Genomic DNA, 16,389 nt, shown 5'->3' with positions numbered 1-16,389 from the left:
CTGGTAGGTCAGGAGCCTCTCATATTTCTAGTCTCTCCTGCCTCTTCTACTGTCCTCGTATCTCTGACTGCAGTTGGGAAAGGTCTTTGATTTTATTTTATTTTTTATTTTTGGCTGTTCTGGGTATTCACTGCAGTACACAGGCTTCTCTACTCGTGGCTCATGGGCTTAGCTGCTCTGTGGCACGTGGGATCTCAGTTCCCCAACCCAGGGATCTAACCCACGTCCCCTGCATTGCAAGGTAGATTCTCAACCACTGGACTACCAGGGAAGTCCCCAGGGCCTCTGATTTTAAAGACTCTTGTGTTGAGCTTGGACCTCTCTGGATAATTGAGTACAGTTGCCTCTCTTCAGGTCCTTCCTGTTGAAACATCTGTGATGTCCGTTTAGCCACATACGGTTCACTCACAGGGTCCAGGCCTTAGACTGCAGACACCTTTGCTGCTCACCACACATTCTCATTCCCACGCCTTTCCAAGTGACTTTCCATTTTCTTTACTCCAGCCTCCCCTCCAGTTGTCTCTTAGACTATTCTCCTTTTGTAATTGATACTCTACTCAAATACTTGAGAAGCTTTCCAGTTCTGCATGTGTCTGTACATATTGTTTCTTTTGCCCAGAATGCTAGCTCTGCTTACTGCATTCCTGTCTCCCAAGGTCTCCCTACCTCCCTCCCTCCCTTCTTAATTACCTTCTCCCTCTACCTCCCCATCAGCGAGTCCACCCTTATTCCAGTCACCACTGCCACCCAACACCAGCTAGCAAACATTCACTGACTCTGCACTGGGTCCCAGATGCTGAGAACACAGAAATCCTAATGGTTTAGCGAGGTGAGGGAAACCCCAGGCACAGAGCCGGACTGGAGCACAGAGAAGGAGCCGCCTTTCCTGGGCATGTTACGGTCTGCCTTTCGTTTGCTATTCATTATTTTGCTGTTAGAACCCCTTAACACACTTCTTAAAGCACTAAACCATATTTTGCAATATATTTGACTTTGCTGAATATTTGTCTCATTCTGTAGGATAGAAGACCTCTGAGGAGAGGTTCCCTGTCTTTCCTTTTCCTTTTCATTTCTGTATCACAATCATCTAGAAGTCCCTGGCACCTGGTAGGTGCTCAATCCATTTTAATTGATTTGAAACTGATTTTCAACTCCTGCTATCACACTTTTCACGTTTCCAGAGCCAGAAATGTGTTGTTTGGATCTTTCACACGCCAAGGCAGTGACTTACACCTCGTGGTTCTTTCACAGCTGTTGGGTTGGGTTGATCCCACCAGTTGTGTGTGTGCCTGTTCCCCCGTTCAGCAGCCTTCTTTTGATGTGGAAATCACCCTTTCTGGTCTGTGTTGGTTCCTCGGCTACTATATGGACGAATGAGCTCGATGGTGCTGAACTCTGAAATGCTGGTTTTGGTTTCTGTTGCTTTCCCTTTCAGCCAAACTCCCCGTCACTTGTTTATTCTTGTCTTCATTACTGTGGCTATTAGCTTGGATATAAAACCACCTAGAAAAGAAAAAAATATACCTTTCTTCTCGGCATTCTCTGTGCTTTCTGGTCTCCTTCCACAGAGCTAAGTGGGGATGGGATGGATGTTGGGTAGGAGTGTAGGTGGGGGGGGCGTTGGGGGCCGGCAGCCTTTCTGCTCCTCACCTGTTGCAGGGGGCTATCAATATTCCTAGGTTCTCAGGGCCCTGCATGTGGCAGGGAAACCTCCTTGCCTGGCTGAATATACATGTATATTCGGCTTTCTGCTAGCCAGCCAGCTGCCTCTCTGTCTTCTCCTGCCCTTGGAAAGTCTTAGAAAGGAATGCAAGGCCTGACCCAACACCCGAGCTTCTCACCTAGGCCCACCCAGGAGCTCCAGGCCATGCCCACCTACTTTCCCCCTGACTGTCTCTATCTGTTTCTCTGAACAGAAAACTTAGGCCATGGCAACTTCACGTACATGTCAGCAGTGTGCTGGCTCTTCGGGCGTTTCCTGTATGACACCCTGCGGTATCCTGTGGGGCTGCTCTCCTCCTCGTGGAGTGGGACGCCCATTGAAGCGTGGTCGTCTAGAAGGTCCCTTGAAGCCTGTGGGGTCCCGAGGTCAGGGTAAGAAAGCGTCCTCTGGTCCAGGAGAAAGCCTGCCAGGAAATTCTGTGAGAGAGCAGGATCACAGTCTCCTTGGGGAAGTCACATATGAGCCAAATGTACAAATATGTGTTAAATGTATGTGACTTATTCAGGTGTTATTTTCACTGTCATCATGATGACAGTCATTTGACACTATGTCAAGAAGTAATTATGACCCTTTTCCTTAATAATAAGGAGAGCTAATATATTTTTTAAATTTATTTTTTTAATCAGATATTTTTAACTTTTTGTATTAGGATATAGCCAGTTAACAGATAATGTTGTGATGGTTTCAGGTAGATAGAAAAGGGACTCAGTATACATGTATCCGTTTTCCCCCAAACTCCCGTCCTGGCTAGGCTGCTTCATAACATTGAGCTGAATTCCTTGGCTATACTTTGTTGGTGATCCATTTTGAATACAGCAGTGTATATATGTCCATCCCAAACTCCCGAACTGTCAGTAGGGATAAGTTAATACTTAATAGAAGCTTTCTAAATGGCAGATACTGTCATGAGCACTGTATATAGTATTAACTCATTTAATGCAACACTCTCTTGAAATGTGGGTACTATTAACACATGAGGATAAAGGGACTAATTGGGAGAGGGGTTTGGTGACTTGCTTGGGAACACGACTAGTAAGTGATGAAGTCTGGTGTCAGTGTCTGTGCTCTTAACTGCTATGAGAATAAACCCAATCTCACAGTTTGGAAGAACACGGTATCCATGTCATCAGAAAACGGTATCGGAAGACTGATGGTGAAAGCACACTCAGGACAAGCTGGATCAGAATAGTAGTGAAGAGAAGAGGCTAGCTGATAACTTCTTGACACTGATGTTTCCATAGAGATGGATACTCTGTGAGCTGCCTTCACAGAACTTGTCTCATCAGTTCTGGCAAGAGCATGGATTTGAGCTCTTAGTGTGTCTTGGGTAAAGGCCACCCTGCTGGGGAGTGAAGTCATCCTGCTTTGGAACAGAAAGACTTACTCTCAGTAGAGGTGGAAGAATCTAAAGCCAGGCTTCTCAGACCTCAGGGGGCATGGCAGGGACATACCGAGGGGCCATGGGGGTTCTCACACACAGCCGCTCCAAGAGAAATCCACACAAGTATTCTGCAGAGACAACTTAAGGCCACGTTCCAAGTCATCAGAAAACGTGCCTTCTGACCTGGCCATCTCATTTCTGGGAATTTAGCTTAAAGAAATAATGAAGACTGTATGTAATGATTCAACTCTCAGGAAGATAATCATGGCATTGCTTATAAAAGCGTCCATTCAGCGAGTGCTGGTTAACTAAACTTTTCGCCTCTGTGATAGACTCATTAACACCTGCCCTCTGCGCCCTTCGCCCTGCCCCTGGTCTCAGGCACTAGATGAATCCGGGGACGGTGCACTGAACTCACAGAGAGCCAACTGACACATGTTTTCATGGAAACAGAGTGGTTGAATTGGACTCTGAGCTGCTTTCATCACGGGTTTGCCCCAAGTGAAGCTGGATGGGTACCTGGCTCAGGGCCTGTCATGGGATCAGTTCCTGGCACTCTCCTGACACTTGTGTGTCTTCCTCATTTTAGGTCCATGCCATCTGACCTTATAACTGGTCCTAGTGCGCACTCTGTTCTCTGGAACGCCATGATCCATCCACTCCGTAACATGACGCTGAAGGGGGTAATATGGTACCAGGGTGAGTGTTCACTTTCCTGGTTTTCCATTGTATCAGTTAGCTGTTGCCACATAACAAGCCACCCTGGAACTCAGTGACTTCAAACCATTGTAATTCTATTTGGCTCACTATTCTTTGGGTTAGCAGGGTAGTGTTTCTGTCGGGGCTGCTTTGGCTCATTTCTGCTGGGCTCTCCTGTGCGTCTTTGGCAGCCTGGCAGGTTGTCTGGTGGCTGGGTGACCTAGGATGGCCTCTACCTCATGTCTGTTGACTGGGGCTCCTGGTTCTCATGTGGCCTCTTGTCCTTCAACAAGCTGTTATAGTGATGGTTTATTTCTCAGTGGTGTCCGGCTCCTTGTGACTCCATGGACTGTTGCTCACCAGCCTCCTCTGTCCATGGGGTTCTCCAGGCAAGAATACTGGAGTGGGTTGCCATTTCCTCCTCCAGGGCGTCTTCCCGACCCGGGGATTGAACCCTGGTCTCCTGCATTGCAAGTGGATTCTTTACTGTCTGAGCCACCACGGAAGACCTTCAGCAAGCTAGTTCAGCCTTATTTATCATTTGCATGGCAGTGTCAGGCTTCCAGGGGTGTCAGGAGAGAGCAAACTCCAGAGCCGATTTGCTCTTGCAGTCGTGTTTGCTGATGGCCCATCGGCCAGAGCAAACTGGAGGCCAGTCCAGCGAGACCTCAGGATGGAGGCTAGGGAGCGATGTGGGGTCATCTTGCGTCTACCCCAACTCCCTCTCACAGTTTGGACTGTTTTCAGGGGAGTCCAATGTAAACTTTAACAGGGACCTGTACAATTGTACATTCCCTCTGCTCATTGATGACTGGCGCCAGACCTTCCACGATGGCTCCCAGGGGCAGACAGAGCGCCTCTTCCCATTCGGATTTGTCCAGGTAGGTGCTAAAAGGAAGAGGGTTTGTGGGCTTTGGTGGGGGAGATGCTGCTGAGATCTCTTCCCTGGAATCTGTATTCCTTTTTTTTTTTTGCCCTCATAGCCTGCCTGCTGTTCATCTTGGCTCACTGACAGGACAATTAAATCTTAAAAAAATTAATAAGTAACCAGTATTTGGGCTTCCCAGGTGGCTCAGTGGTAAAGAATCCGCCTGCAGTGCAGGAGATGTTGGTTCAGTCCCTGGGTCAGGAAGATCCCCTGGAGAAGGAAGTGGCAACCCACTCGAGTATTCTTGCCTGGGAAATCCCATGGACAGAGGAGCCTGGTGGGCTACAGTCCATGGCGTTGCAAAGAGTCAGACATGACTGAAGCAACTTAGCACGCACACAACCAAGTTCTTAAGTGCTTCACCTCGCCTGTTCACATGACCCCTCCAGGGCCCAGATGTCCTAGCGGTGCGGTAGTTCTGACTTTTCTGGAACATAGGAATTAAACAAGTAAGGTGTGACAAAAAGAAGACCCGCCTCACAACATAGGCACGAATCAGGCGTTAGTGTTTGAGCTGGACACCCCTGTCTGTGGGCGTCTGCATCTGGTAGCCCACAGAGACTTCCCTCTCACCAACCCCCTTGCCTCCCCCCAACCCCGTTCCTCTACTCTGTCCTAGTTCACAGGCCTTTTTTTGGATAAAAGATTTTTATAGACCTGCTTTCCACTTATAATTACTTTACAATCATTTCCTTTCTCCTTTCTTAACATTTGTTTTGACTTTGAACGAGAATATTCTGCTCATTATTTTCAAAATAGCAACGCCTGTCACCACTTCTGTATTACTGTTGGTAGAAACTACATTTGGTCCTTGGAGGTACTTTTTTTGCCTCTCAGCCTGTGTACATGGTGATTGGAATGTGACTTCAATCAACTCAGGCCAAAAATACGTTTAAGTGTTTATTATATGCCACCAACTGTGTGAGCTACTAGAAATACATAGCAGGAAGCACAGAGCCCTGCTCCTTGTCCTGGACCCCTGGTTTAGCAGAAGTGCCTTAGCCTCGGGCGCCAGCTTTATCATCATCAACAACAGTATGTTGGTTGCTTGTGAAAAACGGGGACCATAAATGTTTAACTTCAAAGGGAACTGTCAAATACAACAGTTTAATGGTTCCGAGCGTAGTCCGGGGATTTGAATCTCAGCTCTGGCACTTCCTTAGCTGTGTGATTTCAAATAAGACATCGAACCTCTTTGTTATTTTAAGTATTAAATGAGCTAGTCCATGTAAAGCTTGGCACAAGTGAGAAAATGCCTGTGTTTATTATTATTAATGAGAGAAGTCGGAAAATCTGGAGGGACAGTTGGTCTGTAAAGGAAGATGAATTGGCTTGATGAAAGGGCTGCGTGTGAAACCGTGGTGGCAGTAACTGGAGCACGCAGTTAGATGGGGGACGTGAGCTCTGTGGAGAGGGCAGGGCTATACCCATGTGTCTGCAAGTCTAATACTGATGTATGATCCGAGGCATGGGGAGAGAGAGAGGAGCCGGAGTTCAGGACTGGAGACCCTATTATTGTTGTCGTTCAGTTGCTAAAGTGTGTCCAACTCTTTGTGACCACATGGATTGCGGCACGCCAGGCCCCTCTGTCCGCCACTGTCTTCCAGAGTTTGCTCAAATTCAGGTCCATTGAGTCGGTTATGCCATCCAACCATCTCATCCTTGGAGAAGGCAATGGCAACCCACTCCAGTACTCTTGCCTGGAAAATCCCATGGACGGAGGAGCCTGGTAGGCTGCCATCCATGGGGTCTCAAAGAGTTGGACACGACTGAAGCAACTTAGCAGCAGCAGCAGCAGCAGCATCTCATCCTCTGTCGCTCTCTTCTCCTTCTGCTCTCAATCTTTCCCAGCATCAGGATCTTTTCTAGAGTCAGTTCTTCGCCTCAGGTGGCCAGAGTATTGGAGCTTCAGCTTTAGCATTAGCCCTTCCAGTGAATATTCAGGGTTGATTTTTACAGGGTTGCCTGGTTTGATCTTCTTGCAGTCTAAGGGGCTCTCAAGAATCTCCTCTGGCACCACAGTTCAAAAGCATCAGTTCTTCGGCACCCAGACTTCTTTATAGTCCATCTCTCACGTCTGGACATGACTGCCAGTCTCGAGGGAATATATGCTTTTTCAGAAGGATTTTGGAGAAACAGTGAACCAGACTACAAACCACAGATACTATTGTAGAATCCTGCAAATGCAGCCACTTTTATATTCTGTGGCTGTGACATGCCTTCTTTAGCAGCAGTGTTTCTCCTAATCCCTGCTACTGGCCTGCTTTATATCTCAGGGGAAAAACGCAGGAATTTCCTGTGGGTGTAGAGTCTGCTGGTGCCCCCATGTGGTCAATCTGTAGTAGTACAGCTGATGAAGTAGTGGGGAATGACTGCAGAAATTCTCAGCCAACTGCCATTTTCAAACAACTTCCTTGGCTTGAGTGGCTCTTGGTAGCATTTTTCCCTCAGCACTTCAGGCTGGAACTCCCCCTAGACTCTTCCAGGGGGTTCTTGCAGGGATCTGCGTCATGGCGCCCATTGCACATGGCCCCACTTTCAGCCTTCTCTCCTGGGTGTTGTGTGGGAAGCAGCAGGGTTACTCAGTGGATCTTTTTATTGCCATTTTCTAGTTTTCATGACATTTCATTGCGAAGCCCCACCACCTTTTATCACTTCATGTGTTAAGGCTGATTTGCATAGAAGAGTTTAATAAGAATCAGTGGTGGGGAAAATGTACTCTTTCTTTCAGTGGGAGAAGCCTCACGACCAGGTGGCAACAGGGCATGGGTGCTGGAACGTGCGAAGGACTGGGGTCTTTGATGAAGTCTGCTATGTGCTCGGGGCAGATGCTGAAGTTGAAGCTCAAATACTTTGGCCACCTGATGGGAAGAGCTGGCTCTTTGGAAAAGACCCTGATGCTGGAAAAGATTGAAGGCAAAAGGAGAAGGGGGCGATAGAGGATGAGATGGTTAGAAAGCATCACTGACTCAATGGACATGAATTTGACCAAACTCTGGGAGATAGTGGAGGACAGAGGAGCCTGGTATGCTGCAGTCCATGGGGTTGCAAAGAGCCGGACACGACTTAGCAACAAGGGCAGAGTCCTCTCCACTTCCCTACAGAGCTTTGCCCTGTGTTGTACACAGATGTACAATAGGTCAGTGACCTACCACTTTGTAACAGACGACTTCAGAACTTTGGGGCCGACAACAGCAGCCACTGCGTTTGCTCCTCGTTCCATGGGTTGGCCAGGCAGGGAGAGGTGGTCCCCCGGAGTGGCTCATTTCTGCTCTGGGACATTAGCCAGGCTTGCTTGTGTGCCTGCAGCTGGAACTGAAGGATCCAGAATTCACGTGACTGGACCCTCAGCTGGGAAGGCTGGGACATGAACGCCTCTCTCCTCATTACCTTCCAGTTCCCAAGGCCGCTGTCTCCACATTTCTTCAGCAGGGTAGCAGCACTTTTGTTCCGTGGCCATCTCATGGTTCTGAGAAGATGAAACCAGAAGGCAAGCACTCCTGAGGCAGAGACTCAGTAGCTGCTCACCATCACCTTGGCTGCATGCTGTTTGTCAGAGCAAATCGCAGGCTTAGCCCAAGTTCAGTGCGAGGAGAAATAGACTCCAGGTGTTGCTGCGAGGAGGGGGCTGGAGGGTGGAGTTCCACCACGGCTTGTGGGATGAGCGGTTCAGCCATGAGGGTGAGAGACTCGGTAAGATTACGTGTTGGATCAGCCCGTGGGCGAGTGAGTGAAGCAGAAGCAGGGTCTGCTTGTGAAAGACTCCAGTGTAGGTTTCTTCTTAGTGTTTTTCTAGCTCTTTTGAAGTGTAGGTTTCCGATGCAGTGAAGTTCTGACGCACAGTGTCTACCTTCTAGTTGTCTTCCTATTTGTTTGGTGAAGCCCCGAATGATGGACTTCCCCAGATCCGTTGGCATCAGACAGCCGACTTTGGCTACGTCCCCAACCAAAGGATGCCCAACACCTTCATGGCTGCCTCCGTGGATCTCTGTGATAGGAACTCACCTTTTGGCAGGTGGGTGCTTCTCGGGCTCTGCGTGAACAGTAATACGTGTTCTCTGTGGCCTTCTCTTGATGTTCACTTGTGAGGGGGCCTAAGGAATGGACCCTAGAAGCATGGTTAATCCATCATTCACACCTGGATGTGCTGCAGTAACTAAAACCCCTCCCCACGCCAGGGCCTTGATGCCACCGAACCTTATTTCATGTTGACACTCCCATGTCCAAAGAAGGTCCACCGAGGGGCTTTGCTGTCGTTGTCATTCACAGATCCAGTGACAGAGGCTCTGGGGGGATCTGTGTTTCCACAGCTGCCTGACGGTCTCATATTCGCAGCCGGAGGCTTCCACCCGAAGCAACACAAGTCTCTTCTGCTCACGTTGCACTGGCCACGGCGAGTCCCATGGCCGTGTCTGTTGTTAGTAAGAGTAGGGAGTGGAATTCCACCAGAGACTCAGAGGAGGACTAGCAGGACGTTGGTGGACAGCCCCGATGACTACCGCCTACTAGGATACCAGGGAGTGGCAGTGTGACCTGGAGCCCAGTGCAGTGTCCTGATTACAGTAGGAGCTTGAATGAATATTTGTTTTTTGAAAGAATGAATGTTTGTTGAGTGAACACATAAAACCTGGAGGGCCCCAAGGAGTGAAAACCTGATTCAGATGTAACACTTTGAGAACTTTGAATGCTTGACTGAGAGCTCTTCTAGGTTAGTTCCAAAGTCTGCCCTCCCTCCCTCCTCTTCCCTTATTCCTTCCTTCCAGGCCATCAGTTATCTCAGGGTTGTTGACCCATAGACCTGTCTGTGGTTACAATTCACCATTTCTCTTAGGCTGACTAGCCTCAGGCCACTGGCTATTAGATTCAGTCTCACCTTCTTAAAGGGTTCTTTGTATAAGATTTCCTTTTTTTTTTTTTTAAAGTGACTATTGTTGAGCCCCTAAGTTCTCTCCCTGTTCTTCGTCCTGTAGTATTCACCCTCGAGATAAGCAGACGGTGGCCTACAGGCTGCATTTGGGGGCCCGTGCCTTGGCTTATGGGGAGAAGTTGATCTTTCAAGGACCACTGCCTCAGAAGATAGAACTTCTGGCTGACACGGGGCTGCTCAACCTCACATATTCCCAGCCAATCAAGGTGCAGAGGCGTGACGACAAGATATTTGAGGTGAGAGCTGCAGAAAACAATAGGGGTTCATCCTGCGTGGGGATCAGGATTTCCTCCACACCGAGGCTCATCTCTAATTATATATGAGGTGGGTCTTGGTTGGTCAGGGGCTAAGTTTACTCAGAGTGACAGGTAAGCAGCTCTTGATTCATTCACTTAGAGGCAATTTTGATGGGACAAAAGCTAATTTAAAAATTAAATCTATATTAAATAAAAAATATATAAATGTTATAAATATTTTTATTTTATAAAAATATATAATTTTGTTTAAAATTTATAAAATAAACTGAACAATTAAATTAAATAAGTAATTAAAAATAAAAAATTATTAAAATTAACAAATGAATTTAAGAGTCCATTTTTTTTTTCAGATTTTTTTTTACTTTACAATATTGTATTGGTTTTGTCATACATCAACATGAATCTGCCACAGGTGTACACGTGTTCCCAATCCTGAACCCCCCTCCCACCACCCTCCCCATACTATCCCTCTGGGTCATCCCAGTGCACCAGCCCCAAGCATCCTGTATCCTGCATCAAACCTGGACTGGCGATTCGTTTCTTATATGACATTATACATGTTTCAATGCCATTCTCCCAAATCATCCCACCTTCTCCCTCTCCCAGAGTCCAAAAGACTGTTCTATACATCTGTGTCTCTTTTGCTGTCTCGCATACGGGGTTATCGTTACCATCTTTCTAAATTCCATATATATGTGTTAGTATACTGTATTGGTGTTTTCCTTTATGGCTTACTTCACTCTGTATAATTCCCTCCAGTTTCATCCACCTCATTAGAACTCATTCAAATGTATTCTTTTTAATGGTTATTAAAAAGATATTCCTTTTGTATTTTTCCTCCCAGAGCAAACATTTTTGCTCAGGACAGGTAGCATTATTTGTGGGTACCTATTTGAAAGGAAAGGATCCTGGCTGCAGAATATTTCCCTCATCCTTGGACATCTTTTTGTCACACTATCCTAAATTCTGATTTTCTTTTGAGTTTAATCTCTCCTTTAAGAGATTTAAATGTGGTGATTTGCAGCTTAGTTTGAATTACTGTAATGGGCTTCCCTGGTAGCTCAGCTGGTAAAGAATCCGCCTGCAATGGGGAGACCTGGGATCCATCCCTGGGTTGGGAAGATCCCTTGGAGAAGGGAAATGCTACCCACTCCAGTATTCTGGCCTGGAGAATTCCGTGGACTGTAGTCTGTGGGGTCGCAAAGAGTCAGATATGGCGGGGTGACTTTCATTTTCACTGTAATGGAACTTTGTACTTGCTTCTAATACCTGGTGAGGATCATTTCACTGCAGAATTGGGGCTGTTGATGAAACAGCTTATTTAGAAGTCTCCTAGGTTGAGGCTTCCTTCCTTGGTGGCTCGATGGTAAAGAATCTGCCTGCCAATGCAGGCGACTCGGGTTGAATCCCTAGGTCAGGGATTCTGATCCTCAAGAGAAGGAAATAGCAACTTACTTCCAGTATTCTTGCCTGGGAAATCCCACAGACAGAGGAGCCTGGTGGGCTACAGTCCATTGGGTCACAAAGAGTCGAACACAACTGAGCAAGTCAACAACATCAACAAGGCCAGGGTGGTGACTAGAGGCATCCCCAGATGGAATATTTAAATAAGTGTCTTTGGGAGTCCTGAGGCCCTTAGGCAGTGGGGGGTGGTGAGTGAAAAGAGGGCATTGGAGGGACAATGAAAGAATGTCGAAGACAAACTGTAATTACACAAGAGATCATGGGGCTGTTCCTCCTCTGGAATCCTCCTGCCTCAGGTGCTTACTTAGCACCTAACTCCACTTAGCTTCCTTGGATGCTGGGTTTTAGGTGAGTCCCAGCTCCCGGGAATCTGTGCATTCTGAGTTCCCCTCTGTAGTCAGCTGCTGGCAACCTGCCCACTGCCTGATCCTGGAGTCGGAGTTGGGGCCTGGACAGATTTGAACCTTTGGGAACTGGGTATTTTAATACTCCCTTCACCAGAATCACTTTCTGACTTGAGAATAGCTTACCATCCACAGTTCCGTATGCCCCTTCCTCTTCCCCCAGCTCCACTGGGAGCCAGAGAGCAGCCCAGAGGTTGGCTTGGTCACCCAGATTCCTGCCTGATTGGTGGGAGGACCACAGGAAGATTGTTCAGGGGAGCCTTTCCTAAATGCTTCATGTCTCCATGCTGTCTTGTCTCTCTCGGTAATTTGCTGTTTTATTTCTTGATCTCAGCTATTAATCTTGTAAACTTTTATTGTCGATCTGTGGCTGATAACCAGACCCAGTTTGTCTTGGTTATTGTAGAAAACATGTCCCTTGGCCAAGAGCAGCCCCCTCTCTCCCTTCAGGCTGTCTGCAGAGCAGACACCTCTTGGCACATCCTCTCAACTATCCTAACCCGTTCCTGTGACGCTCCTGTTTAGGTCGCGTGCTGCAGTGACCACCAGTGCAAGTGGCTTCCAGCTCCCATGGACACCTTTTCCACCCAGACCCTGGCCCTGAGCATCACGTCTTGTCATGACAGCCCCGCTGCTCTTCGGTATGCCTGGACCCCATGGCCTTGTGAATATAAGCAGTGTCCCCTGTACCACCCCACCAGTACCCTGCCAGCTCCTCCCTTCATTGCTCCCATTACAAACCTGAGCCCTGGCTACCACAGCAGGACTGCTAAATGATTTCACAGCAGTGTAAACACGTCTTAGACACAAGTGTGGATCCTTTAGATTTGGGCATTTAGGAGTTTAAATGACAACTACTGATTTTTAATGGAAATTAATCAAACTGCCTCATTGAGAGCACCCGGCTAGCACATGGCTGTTTCCATATTCTGAGATGCCAGGACTGGTAGGTGAATGGAACGCTTGCCTTCTGCCCTCAGCCAGGCTAAGTATCCATAGTAGACTAATTACCAACTACAAACAAGTTGAACCCGTGTCATTCACTTCCTTATTTGGAGTGAACAGTCTTTAACACTTTTGTGTTACCTCTAGACAGTGGAAACTCAGGATTGGAAGAGATTTCAAGGCCGTGGAGGCGGACTAGCATTTACGTGTTTGTTTTTTAATAAAATCTGACAAGTGGTTATCAAATTTCTATAGTTTCCATTCTAAGCTTCCCAACAGTTTTTCCTCATGTGGAACTGAAATGTTTCTTCTGGTACACAACAGTCTTTCAGAGAAGTGAAGATGGCCCTGTTTTGTGCTCAGCCAAAACTAATTCTGTTCCTTCAGTCTAAATGATAATGTGAACGTTTAAAACAAAGAAACCACAACCATGTGCAGGGATTTTGGGAGGCAAAGGGACGGCCTTGAGGCGGCAGGAGAGGGCGAGGTAGAGCAGCCTGTGCAGGAAGCACACGACCGCAGAGGTCACGGAGGGCAGATAGCGCTATTGGGCTCTTGACAGGTAAGAGGTTTAACAACGAAAATAATCCAGATGGGAGATCAAAGAGAGTCTGAAAGTAAAGCTACATGATAAGCATTTAGAAAAATAATCCAGATGGGACAAATGTGAAAGAGGGCTTTGGTGTATACTGTTGAGAATCATAATGGTGTTTACTGGCTGATTAAAAACAGCTGAAGGCACTTGATAATTGTCATCTATTAAGAAGCTGGAAATAAAAGTAACATCCTGAGTCATGGATACACATTGATCTCTACACAAAACTGGGTTTGGAACAGGCTTGGAAATTGTCCTTTGAAGCTGAGAAAGGAGCGAGATTTATCTGCGAGTAGTTTCCATTGTCTTAATGTGAAAAACAAGCACAGAAGCACACTCATCACTCGCCACACCTGCCCCAGGGGGGTTCCTAGTGTAACTGAACAGCAGGAATGCTTTGTTAGTGCCAGGATTTTATTTAAAATTTTATTTATTTTTAAATTTTTTGGCTGTGCCACACAGCAAGCAGAATCTTAATTCCCCGACCAAGGATTGAATCTGTGCCCTCCGCAGTGCAGTCTTAAGCACTGGACTACCAGGGAAGTCCCAGTACCAAGATTTTAGTTAGCAAAAACCAAAACAGCTATGCAGCATGCAAGGAACTTTGGCTCCTTTGAGGACGTCTAGTGTACAACTCACTCCTCATTCCTGCACGTTGGCCTCTGATTCATTCGACCTGACAGAAACCACAAACCCTGCACCAACTCCTGAGAAGAAAATCAGTCTACTGTCTACCCCCAGCATACAGGCACTCAGCAGCTGTTCTAACCTGGAAGGCGCAGGAGACAGCCAAGGGCTCTAGGCCAATGTTCCCTTCACTCCTAGTAACCTAGGGCACACCGTGTAATTGGTTAGGTTTAGGTAGTGGATATCTTCATGCAAAGTCATGTGAAAATTAATTTATTTTTAATGGTTGAATAATTTAAAACATTCTGTAGGAACTCAGTTTATTTCCCAAATGCAAATAATACTGTTTGAAAATGAAATTTATGATCACTGTAGACGACTTGGATGCTAAAGAAGAGTGTAGGCAAGTAAAATCACTCCGAAATTCATCATCTGGACACAGTGTTTTGGTGAACATCACTTGATTTGTTTGGGTCACATTTTACATACCACTACACCATATATTATTCTGTAATTGGTGTTTTTGACTTATTCTAACAAAATAATTTGCCTAGGTAAAGTGAAAAGAGATTTCATTTGCTTCAGTCTGTGGGTGCCCCATACTTTAACCAATTTGCCATGAGTGGACACAGAGGGTTTTAAACTGTGATAACTGTTACATGACATCATCATTCTGCACTTAATCTCTTAGGGTCCTTAATGTGAACTAACAGGTTTAAGGATAAATACGTTTAACATTTTAATACCTACAGCTTAACCCTTCCAAAGGATTCAACAGTTGACATTCCCACCAAGGTAGAGTCCCATATATCCCCCCTATTCTCACCAACATTGAATACTGTCAAAGTTAAGAAATCTTTAACAATCCAATAGATGAAAAAAAAAATGTAAGTGTATAGCTAGGACAGTATTTTTTCAAGTTATTTAAAACAACAATTGATAGTAAAAACACTTTGGACCATTCCACATATCCCCATGTGTACTGTGTGAATGGGAGATAAACACCTATATACACAATATAGTTGAATTCAACCTTTCAGCATGGGATGCATCCCAGTATGTTCTGTCTTTGAACTTAATTTTAAAAGATGTGGGTCTTGACTGCCAAAGTTGAAAACGACAAACAAGGCTGAGGTTTGTAGTCTGAAAAACACTTCTGGGGAAGCTACAAATGAATGCTTATTGAAGTAAACCATGCACTGACTTATGGGCTCCCCTGTGGCTCAGCTGGTAGAGAATCCGCCTGCAGTGCGGGAGACCTGAGTTCCATCCCTGGGTTGGGAAGATCCCCTGGAGAAGGGAAAGGCTACCCACTCCAGTATTCTGGCCTGGAGAATCCCATGGACTGTACAGTCCGTGGGGTTGCAAAGAGTTGGACACGACTGAGTGACTTTGACTTCACTTCATGCACTACCTTATAAAAACTCTTTTTAGTATCTTTCTTAAAATGAAGCTCACTGTGAACTTGTAATTAACTTGGGCTGTAACAGAATGAAAAGATACAGGTTATGTGATAAAAGCAGCAGATACCATTTCTGTGTTAAGTGCAAATGGGTTCTGGCATCTGATGTAGAGAAATAAGAAAAATGAAAAACATCCAACAGTTTTGAGTGACCTTTCTATCCCTGATTTGCTATTATCCATATTTTACTATATTTTTGCACTGTAAAAGTTATACAGACTTGTAAGACCATAATTAAGTCATAAAACCAACATTGGTCACTTTAGCTTCTGATACGTTATGGTAGCCAGTGCAATGTGCTCTACAGGCTGCATGTGATCCATCCCTCGGCTGTCCAGATACAGTCCATTAAAATGCCAGGCCCCCTGTTTGTTTTCTCCATTAGTGGCTATGGATTGTAGCACAGTGACAACCCAGTTCTCACCACTCCTTCCCCATCCTTCTACATCTGGCCTCCTTTGGTTCCTTCCATTCCAGCCAGCGCTGGTACCTAGCTGATTGAGAGTGAATCATCACACAAGGTACGGTGGAGGTGAACTGGCTGGGCTTCAGTGATAGGGTAAGCCTCTACCTTAATGCTACAAATGGAGTCCAGAAAATTCTGTTATATAGAATGCAGTGTTATTACACAACTAATGAACTGATGGGGTGAGTCTGTTATGGAGGATGGGAACCAATCATGTTATTTGTGTTAGTGTGCGGCTTCAATGCATTAGTGGAGCTACAGAGGGGATGTAGACAAGGCTAGAGATGATTTTTTAGATCCTTTTGTGAAATGTGAAGATGAAGAGTGGGCCTTGGACTGGACCTTCCAGCTTGGGGATGAGTAGGATCTGATTCTGATCACACTGACATGAAGATAAAGTAGCAGCTCGCTGCAGGGGCTGAGATAGTCAACGACCCAGACTCAGATCAAGGGTGGAGGGTTGTCAGAAGGTGTAAAATTCTGATTATATCGTGATGACAACAAGATGAAA

General features: G+C 46.2%; 1 protein-coding gene across 3 annotated transcripts in view; it reads left to right on the top strand.

Moving 5' to 3' along the window:
- The window catches only part of SIAE (sialic acid acetylesterase), a 38,472-nt gene extending 24,955 nt beyond the window's left edge, over positions 1 to 13,517 (top strand). The window contains exons 5-10 of one of the 3 annotated variants that reach the window (XM_040255710.1): positions 1,917 to 2,094; positions 3,694 to 3,803; positions 4,551 to 4,684; positions 8,589 to 8,746; positions 9,702 to 9,894; positions 12,309 to 13,517. In XM_040255710.1, the coding sequence (XP_040111644.1) occupies positions 1,917 to 2,094; positions 3,694 to 3,803; positions 4,551 to 4,684; positions 8,589 to 8,746; positions 9,702 to 9,894; positions 12,309 to 12,560 (1,025 nt within the window). In that variant the 3' untranslated portion in view covers positions 12,561 to 13,517. The remainder of the gene's footprint in view (positions 1 to 1,916; positions 2,095 to 3,693; positions 3,804 to 4,550; positions 4,685 to 8,588; positions 8,747 to 9,701; positions 9,895 to 12,308) is intronic. The other 2 variants (XM_040255711.1, XM_040255713.1) reach the window with 2 other exon arrangements.
- Positions 13,518 to 16,389: the final 2,872 nt, after the last annotated feature.

The sequence above is a fragment of the Oryx dammah genome, unplaced genomic scaffold (genome assembly GCF_014754425.2).
Source record: "Oryx dammah isolate SB20612 unplaced genomic scaffold, SCBI_Odam_1.1 HiC_scaffold_15, whole genome shotgun sequence".
In the NCBI taxonomy this organism is placed as follows: Eukaryota; Metazoa; Chordata; class Mammalia; order Artiodactyla; family Bovidae; genus Oryx; species Oryx dammah.
Note: the sequence above shows the minus strand (reverse complement) of the source record. Positions and strands in the feature narration are given on the sequence as shown.